The sequence below is a fragment of the Pogoniulus pusillus genome, chromosome 13 (assembly GCF_015220805.1).
Source record: "Pogoniulus pusillus isolate bPogPus1 chromosome 13, bPogPus1.pri, whole genome shotgun sequence".
In the NCBI taxonomy this organism is placed as follows: domain Eukaryota; kingdom Metazoa; phylum Chordata; class Aves; order Piciformes; family Lybiidae; genus Pogoniulus; species Pogoniulus pusillus.
In genome coordinates this window covers 2,885,682-2,903,140 of record NC_087276.1, presented here as the reverse complement: position 1 = coordinate 2,903,140, position 17,459 = coordinate 2,885,682, and the positions used below count along the sequence as shown (strand labels likewise).

General features: G+C 46.3%; 1 protein-coding gene across 1 annotated transcript in view; it reads left to right on the top strand.

Annotated features, from left to right (window-relative positions):
* The window catches only part of WDFY1 (WD repeat and FYVE domain containing 1), a 28,497-nt gene extending 11,038 nt beyond the window's left edge, over nt 1-17,459 (top strand). The window contains exons 5-12 of the mRNA XM_064152794.1: nt 1,001-1,151; nt 2,744-2,856; nt 6,472-6,598; nt 8,256-8,361; nt 10,848-10,949; nt 11,646-11,776; nt 12,747-12,855; nt 14,678-17,459. Of these exons, the coding sequence (XP_064008864.1) occupies nt 1,001-1,151; nt 2,744-2,856; nt 6,472-6,598; nt 8,256-8,361; nt 10,848-10,949; nt 11,646-11,776; nt 12,747-12,855; nt 14,678-14,737 (899 nt within the window). The 3' untranslated portion in view covers nt 14,738-17,459. The remainder of the gene's footprint in view (nt 1-1,000; nt 1,152-2,743; nt 2,857-6,471; nt 6,599-8,255; nt 8,362-10,847; nt 10,950-11,645; nt 11,777-12,746; nt 12,856-14,677) is intronic.

The window sequence follows — 17,459 nt, the reverse complement described above, 5'->3', positions numbered from 1 at the left end:
TCAAGTGGAGCTGCTGTACTGCATGTGTTAGGCTAAGAGCTTTCTAAAGGTGAATTTTGATATTTACCATTTCTGTCCTTACTTTTTGTAATCACTGAGCTTGATTACTTCTACCTGGAGAGTTCTTGACTTCTCTGTCACCTTAGAGAGCAATAGGGATGGAAAAGATCTTATTTTTGCAGGATATGGGGAATAAGGATTGCACTGATACATTTGGAGATACTCATTTCAGCATTTGTCTGCAAAACTCAATTGCTGGTTAAAATATCAATGTGAAAGGAGACTTTTAAAGACTGCAGATTATGTAGTGAAACAAAGCACAGTTTGTCTTCTGACTCCCTGGCACTGATAGAAGCAATGTTCTTGCTTAGGAGAGAAAGATCTTGTTCTTAAAGCAGCAACCCTCCTTTTTTATCCTCAGGAAGATGACTTGACAACTTGATCAGGGAAAGTGCTTTCATCTTAGGGGGCAGGGGAGCTTCATTCTAATGTTTGTGTAACTTCTTGCTTGGTGGTAGCATACTAAACAAAGTTGGGTGGGATTTGGTTGCTGACACAGGTAGCAGTCAGACTAGAGACACTTCCAGGTGCTTAAAAGCATGAATCTGAGCATAGCTCCCCTGGGCTGGGGTAAAAAAGCAAGTAAGGCTTTCAGATGTGTCACATTACTCTCTAGAAGTCCTGGTCTGACTAGAAGAAGCTGAGAACTTGCCTGCTCCTTAACCAGAGTCATCTGGGCTGAACTCAACTTCTCTCCCTGTGGGAGAAAAGCTTAAATTAGCTGACTGACATGTTTGGTTCACTTAAGCTACTCAGAGGGCAAATAACAAACAGAACAGTGCCTAGAGGCAAGTATACTGTGATGGTTAAAATGTCTCCCTGGGACGTTGCTTAAATGTCATCTTCACCCTTTCTCTCTCAGCTGGGGCATGAGAACCAACACTTGGATTTTTATTTGGGTCTTTTTCAGAAGCTAACCAGAATGGTTTTGTTCCCACAGCTCATCAGAACCGAGTGTCTGCTATTACTTTCTGTCTGGCATCAGAGTGGGTTATCAGCACTGGTCATGACAAGTGTATCAGCTGGATGTGCACCAGGAGTGGGAGTATGCTTGGGAGACATTACTTCACCTCTTGGGCTTCGTGTCTACAGTATCCTTTGAACTATGACTGCTGTCCTGAAAGTGGAAGAGTACTTTGTTCCCTCCTTTTTATGTATAAGAGAAATCTCTTGCAGGTCTGCAACCTCTAATTCTGGTGAGATATTAAATACTTTTATTTCTGTTAGCTGTTGTAAGATAATAGAAGGTGATATTGAGTCGATGACCTCGAGTCAGTGTGTACCAGTTCCTAATGCTGAGATGTCCATCTGTAGCACCTTGTGGAGTGACTACTGCCTGACCTGTATTCTAGGCAAGTCACTTTGTCCAACAGATGCCACTGTGCATTTGAGTCTTTCCAGAGCAGAAAACACCACTTGGACTGCTGTATTTTTTCTGTCTTTCATCCTGTTAATCTCTTCTATCTTTAAGCTACGAAGTACACTGACACTTTATTGCCAGTAGTAATTGGTCTCTGTGCAGTTTACTGTCCTGGAAATTGCTTTTAAATACAGCCAATCATATCATCATCCAGATTGGAAGAGACCTCCAAGATCATCCAGTCCAACCTATCCCCCAGCCCTATCCAGTCAACTAGACCATGGCACCAAGTGCCAAGTTTATATTCACAGATACACAAGATATAAGCAGATGGAATCATAGAATCAACCAGGTTGGAAGAGACCTCCAAGATAATCCAGTCCAACCTAGCACCCAGACCTATCCATTCAACTAGACCATGGCACAGAGTGCCTCATCCAGTCTTTTCTTGAAGACCTCAACAATATTTACAGCTATAGACAGAAATGGACAAGTTAAAAGTAATACAGAAGCACAGCAGCCCTCCCAGAAACATGAGTCCCCAGGAGGGGCTCCCAACCACACTTGCACCTCCTTTCCACCCCTCTATCCTATCCCAGAGTTTGCCTTCTTTGGAGAATTGGCATGGGGGGTTAGAAAGCAGAAGGATTAGTCACACAGACAGCAGGTTAGGGAGAAGAGTGCATGCAGCCAGAGAGCAACTCTGTTATCTACGTTTGTGTTCTTGGTTTTATCCATCTCAGCAAGCCTAGGAGTGCAGCAGACATCAGCACTGTTGCCTTTTCACAGCCTGTCATCTAATTCTTCTCACTAAATTATTCCAGCTAGGCTCAAACTAGCACATGGAGACATCAACACGCTAGAAGAGTAAGAATGTATAGGAACAGATAACCTGGTAAGACTGAATGTCGCCCAGCGTTCAATGAGGTGCTTCTAGCAGTAGCTCTGCAGTTCAGCAGGTAGCTTGAGGAGTTCTGACATCTCTTATGGAAGATCATGAGTGTGTATTTGTACATGTCTGCTGGATAGAGTCTCACTCTACTTGGTTTGCCATAAGTTTAATTATCACACTGTGTCTCCAGTGGCGTTCTGAAGCTTCTCTTGCTTATCCAGTACTGTCTCACATGCATATATAGGGAGGTGTGAGGAGAAGAGAGGAATGGAAATGACTTAACTGTTGTAGAAATGGTTATGTAAGACTTTATCTGGAGTATTAAAATACTCATTTCCAGTTTGTTAGACTCTGTGGCTGCCAGCTGTGCTGTTTCAGTACCGTGAAGTCCTCTCCAGAGCAAATGAGGCATCTCCTTGACTGCAGCTCAGATACGATCACGAGACTCGGCACGCCTTTGTTGGTGACTATTCTGGACAGATCACTCTCCTGAAGCTTGAGCAGAACACGTGCTCAGTTATCACCACACTCAAAGGGCATGAAGGTACACTAACTCTTCCTCTTAATTCCACTTGGCCCAGGTTAGAGCAAATCTTTGTGACTTGGGATGATGATACTGTGTGTGATACTGAGATGTTCAGTTGGCTGGGCTGGGATAAACAGCTAGTGCAGGGCTGTTCAAAACTCTTAACAGGCACCTTCTTACCCTTTAAATATTGGCAGGTATTTTTATTGTGGCTGAAAAAGAAAGGTAAACTTGTGTGTTCAGTTAAACACAAATTATCCACTAGATGGCCACCTTTTAAAACTTGAGTCTCTTTAACGTGGAGAAGGAGCGGAATGTGTCATTTTTTTTGCAGTAGAGGCCTTGTAGTACTATAATAATGCCTAAAGCAGCTTTACGACTTCCAATCTAGATTCTAAAAGCCACTTAATTCTGCCCAATTCATCTCTGGTGCTCTAATCACTCTACATAGGAAACAAAAATATGCACAGGAAATTTAGAAAGCCTTTTAAGATCAGAATTGTCCCATCAAAGACATCTATCTCATCCTCTGTAGTACAGCTGAAGTCCTTTTATCAAGTCCTGCACTTGGGTCACGACAGCCCCAGGCAGTCCTTCAGTCTTGAGAAAGAGTGACTGGAAGGCTGTTCACTAGAAAAAAACCTGAGGAGTGCTGGTCAGCAGCTGACTGAAGACAAGCCAGGGTGTGCCAAGAAGCCCAACTTCATCCTAGCTTCTACCAGCAATAGTGTGGTCAGCAGGCAATTGCCCCACTCTACTTGGTACTGGTGGGGCAGCATCTCAAATGCCAAGTTCAGTTTTGGGTCAGTTCAGTTCGAGGTGCTGAGTCAGAGCCAAAGAAGGTAAAATTCTATGGTTCTGTGATTTTAAATATTCTGTAACATGATGTAGAGACACTGTCTGCTGTCATGAGTAAGGCAAGGATGGCAGTCACAAAAGAATGTGTAATTCAATAACATACTCAGAGAAACCCACAAGACTTAATGCCTCTCCCCATGGGTACTGGCAGCTTTCAAATCAGCTGACTAGTTTGTGTTTTGAGGGGTGAGTTATTGGGTCATGAGCCTCTGACCCACTGGAAAAGGCTGCCTTGTTTAGTAGCTGTAAGTACAAAATAGACTTTGTTAAAGCTGGGTAGACTCTTCCTTTAGAGATGGCCATAAAATGATAAAGCAGGGCTTGAATGTGGAGTGCAAGCTGACATCACTGTAACAAGTGAGGACACAAGGAAGTGGCCTCATGTGGCACCACAGGAGATTTAGATTGGCTATTGGGAGAAACTGGTAACTCTGAACTTAAAACAGCCTTCAGTACTCTGAGTGCAACTATCTTTGCCAGACTTTGAAACCTGCCTTCATCTTGTTTCCTTTCTAGTTCTTGCCTTACTCTGACTTCAAGCAGTGCGTGCTTTGCCCTTTACCTGGTTTTAGAGCTTGTCCTTCAGTGCTCAGCTTCCAGAATTTTCCGTGTTTAGCAGTGTACTCCATGTGATGCTGAGAAGAATACTCAGACTGCCTTTTTTGGGGCAGGTGCTCAGTGTTCTCTAAGACCTCTATTCCCAAATGTCAACCTGAAAACAGTGTAGCCTCAAGGAGGAAAGAAAAACTCCTGTTCCAGAGAGCTGGAAAGGTTTGGTCTGGGCTGCAGTTACCACTCGCCTTGCTTTTTAGACTAGCGAGGCTTCGGGTGACAGCTGAGCGGTGGAAGGATACTTTAAAGGGAAGTATGTTCCTGCAACTTCAAAACTGCAGAAGGCATGAGTGACAAAGTTACTTCTGTAGTCTCCTGTCTTCATTACAGTGCACATGGATTCCTTCTGTGTCTGACTAATGAGGTGAACAGCCAGGCTGAGCCTTCTGAAATCTGGTTGTGTGATTTACTATGTAGATTTGGTAACAGCAGTGAAATTGTCACTCTGTTTCTTATTCTGACTATTTTAAGGTTGTAAATGGTTACATAAGGGAGCGGTTTTATCTGTGAACATGATGTCCTGTGGCCACTGACCTAGCACCTTGCTGTGCTGTAACTTGGCGAGTTTTGATACTTTCTGTCCTCTAAGGCTTGCTGACCCCTCAAACCAAATACCTAAATAAAGGGGCAGAAAGCTGTTAACTCCAACATTCTGACTTATGCCTTCCATCTAACTTTCTTCCTAGGGGATGCTTTGTTCTGTTGTCAGGTGCTCCTTGTCCCTCTATCAGGACTTTATCTTGCTGTTCCGTGTTGTCCTTTGCTTTACAGCTTTCAGTATCTGTTTCTGCAGCAAGAGAGTACCTCAGGTTTCACTTTAATGACCTAGAAGAGCAGATGTGGGGAGGCCTGTGGATGTGGTCTATCTGGACTTCAGAAAGGCCTTTGACACTCTCCCCCACAGCAAACTGCTGGCTAAGCTGTCAGCCCGCGGCTTGGATGGCAACACTCTGTGCTGGGTTAGGAACTGGCTAGAGGGCCGGACACAGAGAGTGGTGGTGAATGGTGCCACATCCAGCTGGCAGCTGTCACTAGTGGTGTCCCTCAGGGATCAGTGCTGGGCCCCATCCTCTTTAACATCTTCATAGATGATCTGGATGAGGGCATGGAGTCAGTCATCAGCAAGTGTGCAGGTGACACCAAGCTGGGGGCAGATGTGGCTGAGTTGGAGGGCAGAAGGGCTCTGCAGCGGGACCTTGACCGCCTGGACAGATGGGCAGAGTCCAATGGGATGGAGTTCAATAGCCCCAAGTGCAGGGTGCTGCACTTTGGCCACAACAACCCCATGCAGAGATACAGGCTGGGGTCAGAGTGGCTGGAGAGCAGCCAGACAGAGAGGGATCTGGGGGTGCTGATTGATACCCGCCTGAACATGAGCCAGCAGTGTGCCCAGGTGGCCAAGAGAGACAGTGGCATCCTGGCCTGCATCAGGAATGGTGTGGCCAGCAGGAGCAGGGAGGTCATTCTGCCCCTGTACTCTGCACTGCTTAGACCACACCTTGAGTGCTGTGTTCAGTTCTGGGCCCCCCAGTTTAGGAGGGACATTGAGATGCTTGAGCGTGTCCAGAGTAGGGCGACGAGGCTGGGGAGAGGCCTTGAGCACAGCCCTACGAGGAGAGGCTGAGGGAGCTGGGATTGGTTAGCCTGGAGAAGAGGAGGCTCAGGGCAGACCTCATTGCTGTCTACAACTACCTGAGGGGTGGTTGTGGCCAGGAGGAGGTTGCTCTCTTCTCTCAGGTGGCCAGCACCAGAACAAGAGGACACAGCCTCAGGCTGTGCCAGGGGAGATTTAGGCTGGAGGTGAGGAGAAAGTTCTTCCCTGAGAGAGTCATTGGACACTGGAATGGGCTGCCCGGGGAGGTGGTGGAGTCGCCGTCCCTGGAGCTGTTCAAGGCAGGACTGGACGTGGCACTTGGTGCCATGGTCTGGCCTTGAGCTCTGTGGGAAAGGGTTGGACTTGATGATCTGTGAGGTCTCTTCCAACCCTGATGATACTGTGATAATTATGTTGGGGAATGGCTCCCTTGGACCTAACTGCAGCATGATGAGGCATTTAGTGCTATGGTCTAGTTGATTGGATAGGGCTGGGTGGTAAGTTAGACTCGCTGAGCTTGGAGGTCCCTTCAAACCTGGTTGATTCTGTGATTCTGTGTTCTTTCCTAGGAAGTATTACTTCTCTGTGGTGGGATCCTGTCCAACGCCTGCTCTTCTCAGGTGCCTCTGACCACAGCATTATCATGTGGGACATTGGTGGAAGGAAGGGGCGAACACTGCTGCTCCAAGGACATCAGTATGTAACAGTGTCTCACTTCTCCTGCACATTCTGTGACGAACACAAAGTCCTAAGAAGACTAAATATCACAGGAGGATATTTTAATCTTTGAGTAATGGGAGAAAAGAACTTTTGCCAGGACTTTGAGGGGGAAGAATCAGCACTAGGAAAGCTTTACTGATACATTTTTTTGCTCATGTTTGATATTTCTAAACCATGACGATTCTGTGATTTATTCTATGTGTAATGAGAACATAAGCAGGTTGTAGAAGGAGGTAGGTAACAGTCCTAAGTCATCTTGCTTGGACTTGATGTAAAAGTTGCATGCTCCTGTATTGTTGCCTATGAGGATAGGGCTAGAAATATATCAGCAGGTTGCATGTGGCCTTGAGCAAGCTGGTCTTTTAGGAAGTATCCCTGCTTATGGCAGCAGATTTGGAACTTGATGATCTTTAAGGTCCTTCCCAACCTAAACCATTCTATGACTCTGTACCTTTGTAGAATAAGCTTTGATGTGTCCCTCTTCTCTTGCCTCTATCGGTGAGCTAACTTACAGGTGTGGTTTCTCATCTCCATAGAGCACATCAGATCTTTGCTCTGTGGGTTTGGTACTTAGTTGTCTGTATTTAAGCAGCTCTTTATTTTTACAGAGCCACAACACTAGCTGCCATCTTTAAATCCAGGGCCTTAATGCAATCCAACAGGCAGTTCACCTTAACAAATACTCTGCTTTGCAACACAGAGGTAATAGAGATCCTGTGTATGCTTAAAGGTCACTTTGTGTAGTGCGTTCTCATCTTGTCTAAATCTATAGATGCCTCCATCCATGTTTGACTATCTAAGGGCAAGACTGATAATTTTAGCTGTAGAACTCTTGGTAAATTCTAAGGATTTAGTTCTTTGCCTAAAGAACTAATCATAGAGTACTGGTTACCAAAAAGTAACTCAAATCTGGAGTGGAGGACTTTCTGCTGCTGTTACTGCTGCATCATGTGCCCTGATGAAGACTTAGAATACAGTTCAAATAACTCCACTTAGCATCAAACTTCCTTCTGAGAAGGAAAGTAACCTCTCCTGAAAAGTAGAATGGTTTTTGTTTCATTCACCCTAGATGTTACAAAGCAGTCTACTATTGTTGAGAGCCTTTGCTTGCTTTCTGAGGGTAGCCTTTTATTTTTGTCCTGACTCTAGTGAGGGTTAAACTGTTTTGGTGAATGCATGCTTTGCTTTGCAGCTGCAAATTGACTTACTGCAACTTGGTTAGCAGAAGTGAAAGCTCCTCCTGCTTCCTAGCTGTATTCTAAGACAAATTCCCCTTTGTTTCTCCAGTTGTCTCTGCTTTGATAACTGGCTCTCCTCGCCAGCACAAGAGTCTCTGCTCACACACTCTGTGCCAGCTGACACTCAGCTCTCCATCAGTTCCAGTGACCATGGATCCACACTAGTATCATGGAACTACCTCTAGTATCTTGGCCAAGCCTGCACAAACACTGTTCTCAGCCACATCCCAATGCTAGGGCAGTGCTTAGGTGACAACATCTGCTCACTGCTACTTAGCTCTACTTAGTAAAGTGTTTGGAAATGAGTTCTGCCTTCCTAGGCAGCTTTGCAAAGGTAAAGGGGGGTTTGCTGGGAAGTGAAGCTGTGTTTAAATAGCTGCCTGCTTTGTTTGCAGCGACAAGGTGCAGGCTATCTGTTACATCCAGCTGACACGGCAGCTCGTATCTTGTTCAGCTGATGGGGGAATTGCAGTTTGGAACATGGATATCAGCAGAGAAGAGGTAAGACCATGTCCTAGGGCAGAGGTTGACAGTGGTTATTCATGCTGCATTCTAGTAGAGGGGTTCCCAGGACAGAAGTTCATGATGCGCATGGGACTGCATAGAATCTTATCTCAATGAGACAACGTGTTCAGTGGAATGGCTACAGCCCGTTGCTACTGGAACACTGAGACAGGCTAACCTTTGTGGAGAAGAAACCAGTGGGCTGTGTTGCAATACATGTCAAGACAGGTAAAGTGAGATGCTGTTTTGAGATGGAGAGATTCAGTACACAGCAGCTGAGGCTGCCTCGCACGATCTTTCTGCATTGCCTCAGATCCATTAGAGGAGATGAAAATGCATACACTGGTACTATATTGAGTTGAAACTCCTTTCTGTGACTGTAGTGTAATTGCCCCCATATGGCAGTATTTAAGGCTCAGCATTCCTTGCCCTGTTGCTTTTCCTTAAATACAGATGTTACAGTCGAAACCTGTTTCCTGACCTGTCTTGAGGTGTCTTCCTAAACACACTGAATGCTGTATGGGATGCTCCTGACATTTTCAGTGTGTTCTCTCTTCACCTGTCTCTGTGATATATGAAACGTTGTAGCTGCAAGGACTTGACTTACAATATATTTGGGGAGAAGAAGATGTGGCTGTTTTAATTCTGGATCTGCACACAGTAATTAAGGGATCTTCTGGCCTGGCTCAGGAGCAGTGTGGCCAGCAGGACAAGGGAGATTCTTCTGCCCCTGGACTCAGCACTGCTCAGGTCACACCTTGAGTACTGTGTCCAGCTCTGGGCTCCTCAATTCAAGAGAGATGTTGAGGTACTGGAAGGTGTCCAGGGAAGGGCAGCAAGGCTGGGGAAGAGCCTGGAGCAGAGCCCTGTGAGGAGAGGCTGAGGGAGCTGGGGGTGTGCAGCCTGCAGAAGAGGAGGCTCAGGGCAGAGCTCATTGCTGTCTGCAACTACCTGAAGGGAGGCTGTAGCCAGGTGGGGTTGGTCTCTTCTGCCAGGCAAGCAGCAAGAGAAGAAGGGGACAGAGTCTCAAGTTGTGTCAGGGGAGGTCTAGGCTGGATGTTAGGAGAAAGTTGTTGGCAGAGAGAGTGATTGGCATTGGAATGGGCTGCCCAGGGAGGTGGTGGAGTCGCTGTGCCTGGAGGTGTTGAAGCCAAGCCTGGCTGAGGCACTTAGTGCCATGGTCTGGTTGCTTGTCTAGGGCTGGGTGCTAGGTTGGACTGGCTGAGCTTGGAGCTCTCTTCCAACCTGGATCTGGGGGTGCTGATTGATACCTGCCTGAACATGAGCCAGCAGTGTGCCCAGGTGGCCAAGAGAGCCAGTGGCATCCTGGCCTGCATCAGGAATGGTGTGGCCAGCAGGAGCAGGGAGGTCATTCTGCCCCTGTACTCTGCACTGCTTAGACCACACCTTGAGTACTGTGTTCAGTTCTGGGCCCCCCAGTTTAGGAGGGACATTGAGATGCTTGAGCGTGTCCAGAGAAGGGCAACGAGGCTGGGGAGAGGCCTTGAACACAGCCCTACGAGGAGAGGCTGAGGGAGCTGGGATTGGTTAGCCTGGAGAAGAGGAGGCTCAGGGGAGACCTCATTGCTGTCTACAACTACCTGAGGGGAGGTTGTGGCCAGGAGGAGGTTGCTCTCTTCTCTCAGGTGGCCAGCACCAGAACAAGAGGACACAGCCTCAGGCTGTGCCAGGGGAGATTTAGGCTGGAGGTGAGGAGAAAGTTCTTCCCTGAGAGAGTCATTGGACACTGGAATGGGCTGCCCGGGGAGGTGGTGGAGTCGCCGTCCCTGGAGCTGTTCAAGGCAGGATTGGACGTGGCACTTGGTGCCATGGTCTGGCCTTGAGCTCTGTGGTAAAGGGTTGGACTTGATGATCTGTGAGGTCTCTTCCAACCTTGATGATACTGTGACACTCTGAAATGAGCAAAAGCTCTCATTTTCGTTTGACTTAGTGTCATTTATGGTGGGGAAAAATACGTGAGTGGGAGAAGAGGTGCTTAATGAAGATGTGGGGAGGGTGGAGAACGCAGATGAGTTCTTGATTATTCAAACTGCATTCATAGCAAAGATTTTAAGTCCAGAAATTACTGCTGGAGTCCCTCTCTTAGCTTCCACAATTTTACAGTATCTCTTAAAATGCATCTAGGCAACCAGAGCAGCAGGCTCTGACTGCCCACAGCAAGTTTAATAACTTAGATGTTTTAATTAGTTTTTTTTTTAATTAAGGCTGTGACATAGCATAACTGCTGCAGGCTTAGAAAGTACTGGAGGTGTGTAGGTAACAAATAACTTTAGTTTTGAGTTTGGTTTTTTCTGTACTAAAATTCTATGCACTATTCCTCAGGCAATCTATTGTTATGATGTTCAGAACTGAGACCGGGCATCTTTCCAAGACAAACATTACTCTGGGTTCTTCTTAAAACCAACTTCTTTTGCTGTTGTAGGAGGAAAAAACAACTGCTTGCATCTCTTGCTCTTTTGTAGGCTCCTCAATGGCTTGAAAGTGATTCCTGTCAGAAGTGTGAACAACCTTTCTTCTGGAACATAAAGCAAATGTGGGACACAAAGACTTTAGGGCTGAGACAGGTGAGATTGCTGCTTTGAGTGCTTTGCTATGCAAACAGAAAGCTACTAAAGCTGTTAGCTCTTTTAAACTGGTGGTATTTTGCTGCTTTGAAGTGAGGGTTTACTGAGAGGTCACAGCTCCTAATATGTGCTAAGGAATTTTCCTGTTCTGTGGGAAGTGTTGTATCGATCATGGGGCAGAACAGGCTGTGCTGGGAGTGCTCTGTTGGATTTCTCCAAGTATTTCCTTGCACTGGAGCTGTGGACGCCCCCAGTGTTACGTGAAGTGGCACACAATGCCCCATAATGGAGCAAATTGCAGCCTAACGTTGCAGGATAGTGAAGCGGTGATGGCCTTGCTTTCACTGGGCTGGAACGTGAAAGCTGTCCAGGGAGTTTTCCGTTTGAAGGGACTAGACCCAGCACCAAGGCATTTGTTTCTGACTTCCTTGGTTGCTTCTTCAGCCTTCTTTTTTCCTTGCTGCTGTGAGAAGCTTGCAAATGGAGAAGAGGATGGACAGGGAGAATATGGTGGTACACCTGTTAGTAGTCAAGAAGACCTTGGATGCCCCTTGGTCTTTGGTTGAAGTAACGGGTTGCTCCCTAGTGGATTGCTTCATTACAGGTAGCACAGCAGAAGCTGTGTGAACACTTGGTAAGGTGGTCGACTGGCACAATATAGTGAGTTGTTTCTTTTGGTTTCTTCCTTACATGAAGCATCACTGCAGGAAATGTGGGCAAGCAGTGTGTGGCAAGTGCAGTACAAAACGGTCAAGTTACCCCATCATGGGATTTGAGTTCCAAGTCCGTGTCTGTGATTCCTGCTTTGAGTCCATCAAGGATGAAGAGTGAGTATTAAGGAGTAATAAGTTCAAGTAATCCTGCTGAGTTGCAGAAACACTTGGGCTTGCTCCACATCCATGCAAACATGGCAAGCTGACTCCTGGGCACTCACAGCACTGCAATAGCAGAGATACCTCAACAGGCTCTGCAAACTGATTTGGATCAGCTTCATTTTTTCCATACCCTGAGCTCATATCTAGAATTTAAATGTCTTTGTCTCAAGCTTTCTGTGTAGGTAAAGTCTACTGATCACATTTTAAGTAGTGAAACAGGTGCCCAGCAATACAGCACAGCTGCAGGGATGCCTGTGTGCTGCACAATTGCTGACAGCTGCTTCTACAGGAATGTTCTTCACAGCCTGGCATTATTTTCCCTCTACAAACAAATTGAGTTAAACACCATTTGTTATCTTGATAAACTCTCCCTGGCAGTCAAGAAACCCTCTTTTTACTGTGATATGAGTAGCACTTTCTTGTCTTGTCACCTCCTCGGTGTACTTTAGTGCCAAAGTAATCAGAGGCAAATTTTGGAGGCATCTGGGAGTGTTTTGTTTTGCTGTTTGGGTTGTTTTTTCCGGTGGTTGGAATTGTTTGTTTGCATACTTGAGGTTTTTTTATGGAAAGGAGGTGCTGTGCCCTCGTTGATTTGGTATAGCCAGCAGGAAAAAGTGTAGCTGGACTTGAATTAGAGAACAGTGTCATTTCCCAGTGCAGTGTTCCACTCCTGCTCTAGTACTACTAAGAGTCAGGCTGTAGAAGGCCAGGAAATGCCACACCTGTATATAACAACACAAGCAGTACCTTACCATTACTTGCTGGTTGAACTCTGTCCCCTTTGAGGTGGCGCTGCAGTTCTCAGGACTGATTTAGAAGTACTTGAGCAGCTCGAGTTTCATGTCATTTGATCTGGTACTCTGTAAGGATGCCCTCAAGCTTCTGCTGATGGCTGCCTCTTGTTTGGATTGTTCTCCTGCAGCCGTACTTCCTTGGCAACCTTTCATGAAGGAAAACACAACATCTCACACATGTCCATGGATATCTCCAGAGGGCTGATGGTGACCTGTGGGAGTGATCGGATCGTGAAGGTATTCCTGGCTTGCTTTCCTGCATTTATTAGAGATATTTAATACAGAACTAATATTGCTGCATGCGTTGGTTTCTGATAACTGTTGCTGCAAAGCTAACTGTTGTGGGCAGCAAGAGTTGCGTTTGTTGGAGACTGCTCTTCCTGCAGCTGAGTGAGGAAGTGACCCGTAACTGCACTGAATGGGTGGGTGCTAGCTGTCCCAAATGGTTACTGATGGTGTCTTCAGGACAAACAAACCAGTGGGAGAGTCTGCCAGCAGCCTTAAAGACACAGACGTGATGAAAGCAATGTGCAGGCTTCCTTTGCTCTGAGCTCTCTGGCTTCTTGGAGCACTGCCTCTATAAAAGCCCCAGTTACAGGACAGTGATACAGAACACAGACTGATGCAGCATCTCACTGTGCTTAAGCTATATCTTTACTATGCATGACAGGACTGAGAGGACTGTTCCAGTCTGTCCCTGCACGTTGATAACAAACTGTTTAAAAGAGACCTACAGAGAGCTGCTAGAAGACTGTTGAGTCCTCTCACAGAATCAACCAGGTTGGAAGAGACCTCCAGGATCATCGAGTCCAACCTTGCACCTAACCCTTCTAATTAACTAACTTGAGGCACTAAGTGCCTCATCCAGCCTCCTCTTAAACACCTCCAGGACTCCACCACCTTTCTGGGCACCCCATTACAATGCCAATAGATGTGGCTTTTGGTTTGTCAGTCTGGTATAACTCTCTGTGCTTCTCTGAGGCTAACTGGAATATTTTAGTGAGAAAAATGAGATGACAGGCTGTGAAAAGGCAGCAGTGGTGATGTCTGCTGCACTGATAGGCTCACTGAGATGTATAAAACCAAGAGCACAAACATAGATAAGAAAGAGAGAGAGAGTGTGTGTTTCTGTCAGAGCCTGTGTTTTCTCCCTGGGCTGCTTCTGTGTGACTAATCCTTCTGCTTTCTAACCCCCCATGCCAATCCTCCAAACTCACCTTGAACATAAGGCATACTCTGGGATAAGGTAGAAGAGTGGAGAAAGGAGATGTAAGGGTGGTTGGGAGCCCCTCCTGGGGACTCAGGTTTCTGGGAGGGCTGCTGTGTTTCTGTATTACCTTTAACTTGTCTATTTCTGTCTATAGCTGTAAATATTGTAACCATCTGCTTGTATCTTGTGCTAAGCTGTGAATATAAAGCTTCATTCCTTCACTTCCAGCTGGCTGAGTCTAGGCTGGGGAATTACAGTTTTGAGTGTGGGGAGTGGGTAACTCCCCAACTATCACACTCTATGCCATTTCCCTTAAGTATAATTTAAACAGAATGTGCTACTGTGTGTGGCTGAGGGAGCTGGAGTTGTTTAGCCTGCAGAAGAGGAGGCTCAGGGGTGACCTCATTGCTGTCTACAACTACCTGAAAGGAGGCTGTAGGCAGGTGGGGTTGGTCTGTTCTGCCAGGCAAGCAGCAAGAGAAGAAGGGGACACAGTCTGAAGTTGTGTCAGGGGAGGTCTAGGCTGGATGTTAGGAGGAAGTTGTTGTCAGAGAGAGTGATTGGCATTGGAATGGGCTGCCCAGGGAGGTGGTGGAGGCACTGTTCCTGGAGGTGTTGAAGCAAAGCCTGGATGAGGCACTTAGTGCCATGGTCTGGTTGATTGTGTAGGGCTGGGTGCTAGGTTGGGCTGGATGATCTTGGAGATCTCTTCCAATCTGCTGATTCTATGATTCTGTGTGTGGAGGGAGGTCTGTGTTCCCTTCTCTGCTTCTTTCCGAAGCACTCCTTAGCTCTTCCAGTAAAGCTGCCTGACTTTCATTTATTTTTCCCCCCACTACTCTCACCCAGATCTGGGACATGACTCCAGTGGTTGGCTGCAGCCTGGCGACCGGCTTCTCCTCACGCTGACCTCCGGCGGGCAGGGCTGAGCACCTTCTGTACAGCAATAGGCACCGGCTGCCGGGAGTCCTCCTCCTGGCATGACTGCAAACACTGGGCGCTTGATTCTTCCCTGCTGCTGCTGCTCCTCCAGGACACACGGTCACCTCTGCAGAGCACAGCTTTTCTGCTGGGCTCCCCAAGCACCCCTTTGGTGCAGAAGTGTGGGTTTGCAGCCTCTTGGACTAATGTCAGGTGGCTGACCTGCTCCATGACGCCTTGATGGAAGGACCTGGTGTATCTCAGTTTACATACGTAGCGTTAACAATGTGCTGTCTCTGCTGATATATCCTGTACAGACACCTCGTAGCCTACATGTTATCAGAGTAAAATGAGTGTAGTAAATCCAGTTTGTGCAACTAGTAGAATAACTTCCAAAAAACAAAAAGGGTTCTGTAGAAACAGTTCTGAGCAGCCCCTGGCTGAACTGCCTCCAAAAGGTATGCTTGTTGTTCTTGTGCAAGGAGGAGGAACTTCAGAGTGGCAGGGAGCTTCTTTTTGATGAGGCAGAGAACCTTTAATCACAGATTTTCTTTGCTGGCATTCATGTAGTGTGTGTCTTCAGGTTGAGTTAGTGCAGTCTGTGTTGTGGGACAGCTGTTCTGCCTGGGTAGCTGGTGTGTCTCTGAACAACTCCAGGCGCTTTAGCTCTTGTTTTAGCGTAGCTAATAAACTCTGGATCTTAGGAGAACATGCAGCCCAGCTACTCTACTCTAAAGACAGGTCCTAGGCATGAGCCATATGCTTTGGCAAGTCTGTGTGGCTGTTAGAATGGGAAGCTAGGCACAACTCTGCCATGTTAAATGGCTAACTGAAAAAGGCCAGCTCAACCTTAGAGACTTTTCCTGTGGAAAGGCTGATACTTTACTGGTAAGGAGCCTGCCTCTGCCAAAATGCAGCATAAAATCAAATACTGCCTTGGTCTTGCTTAAAACAGATAAATGCTGAGCAATAACTACCCAGATACAAAAGATCTGCAGTTTTCCCTACTCCTAGGTCTTTTAATGCTGAGGTATCAACATCAAATCCTTCCCTGTTTCGAAGCTGAGAAGTATGAAGAAGACCTAGGAGGTTTTCATTACTTTGCAGTTGGCACATAGCAGGAAATACCTAGTGGGGCAGTTGATAAATTGGCTGCTGGTTGTGTAAATCTCCTACATTTGTAGACTGTGAGGAGAATGAAGTTCTGAAAGCCAGGAATTTAGAGCGTGGAGCTGGTTAGTTCTGAAACCAGCTGCGTATCTGTGAGGACAAAAAACGTGGGCAGGTTGGCTGGCCCAGAATAGGTGGTGTTGCACAACTATCAAAGGTAGAAGGCTTCTTTCTGGCAGAGGACTTAAGGGTTAGACTGACTTTATTTACAGGAGCAATCAAGTGGTGCTGTGGGTGTTGGTGAACTCAAGGCCAAGGCGTGTAACTTAACACTAATAATCACTGTTGGAGCATGCTGTGAGCTGAAAAAGATGAAGGCGGTAACGACTCACTTGTATTTTAAGCCAAAAAGCTAATAGTCTCCAAAGGGCATTAGGATCCAGGCTAGGTTAGTTACTCTTGGGTTGGATCTGGTTTTGCCTGCCTTTCCATGGACCTTCTCTGGAAGTTTTGTCAGGAGGCTTTCAGTTTGCTGAAGAATAAGGAAAGTCCTCTTGTGTTCTTGCCTTCAGTTGAGCATTTAGCACTCATCGCGCTGATTCGATTCATTCCTCGCTACCTTTTTTGTCCAGGCTTATTTCTAAGCTACTGGAGAGAAAATCAGCTGGTACTGGAAAAAAGTTGCAGCTTTCTGCTCTGAAGGCCTTCACCCTGGTGAGTTAGGAGGGAATCTGATTAAAGGGGAGAATAAAGTTGTCATTCACTTTCAGACTTCTTCCTGTCTGGCTCAGGATGAGAACAGAGGCCTTCTGCTGTGCAGTGTCTAAGGCAACAAGCGAGTTACCTTGCTAGAAGTGCTTCAGATCTTGCTGTGGTAGGTAAGGAGGATCTGGAGCGAGGAGTTAAATCTGGAGATGGATGCAGGTTTGGGATGAGTAGTGTATCTTTCACATCAGATGTTCTGAAGTTTACACCAGTGATACTAAGGTGTAACTCCTTTGCCACTCACACTCCTCAGCTCCAGCTCTTAGTTTTGACTAGTCAACATGGCCCTGCTCAGCATACAGCTCCTCCCATCCCTGTGAATACTTCCTCGGCTTCTTTAGTTTTGCAACTAGATTATATATTCTCTACTCCATATTGTTAAGCCTAAGGAATCTATTTTCTATAACTGATATACTTAAAGATAGTGCCACTTGAGCTATAACAGAACAATTATGGCTGCTAAATCATTAATCATCTAAGTGTAGTCTGAATATTGACTGAGTGATGCTTACAGACCACTATGGGATGGTGGTTTTGTTAACAAGCAACTCTTTTCAAGGCACACTCTCCTTCATGAAACCAAACACAACTAGTTCAGCTCACACGTGCAGTTACTGAGACAGCTTGATTTGAAGCATTACTGATCTTGCCTGTAGAACCTCTTTCACTGGGGCAAGGAAGGGGAGCAGAGGGTACTAATCTGTGCTCATTCTTTACTAGTTGTATTTCTGTACCCTGTGTAGTGAAGAGATGCTATATAAAGCTGTCCCTCGTTCCTTCTTGTCTGTTTTTTAAACTTTGATTACATGGACAATAAAATATTTCTTGATATTCA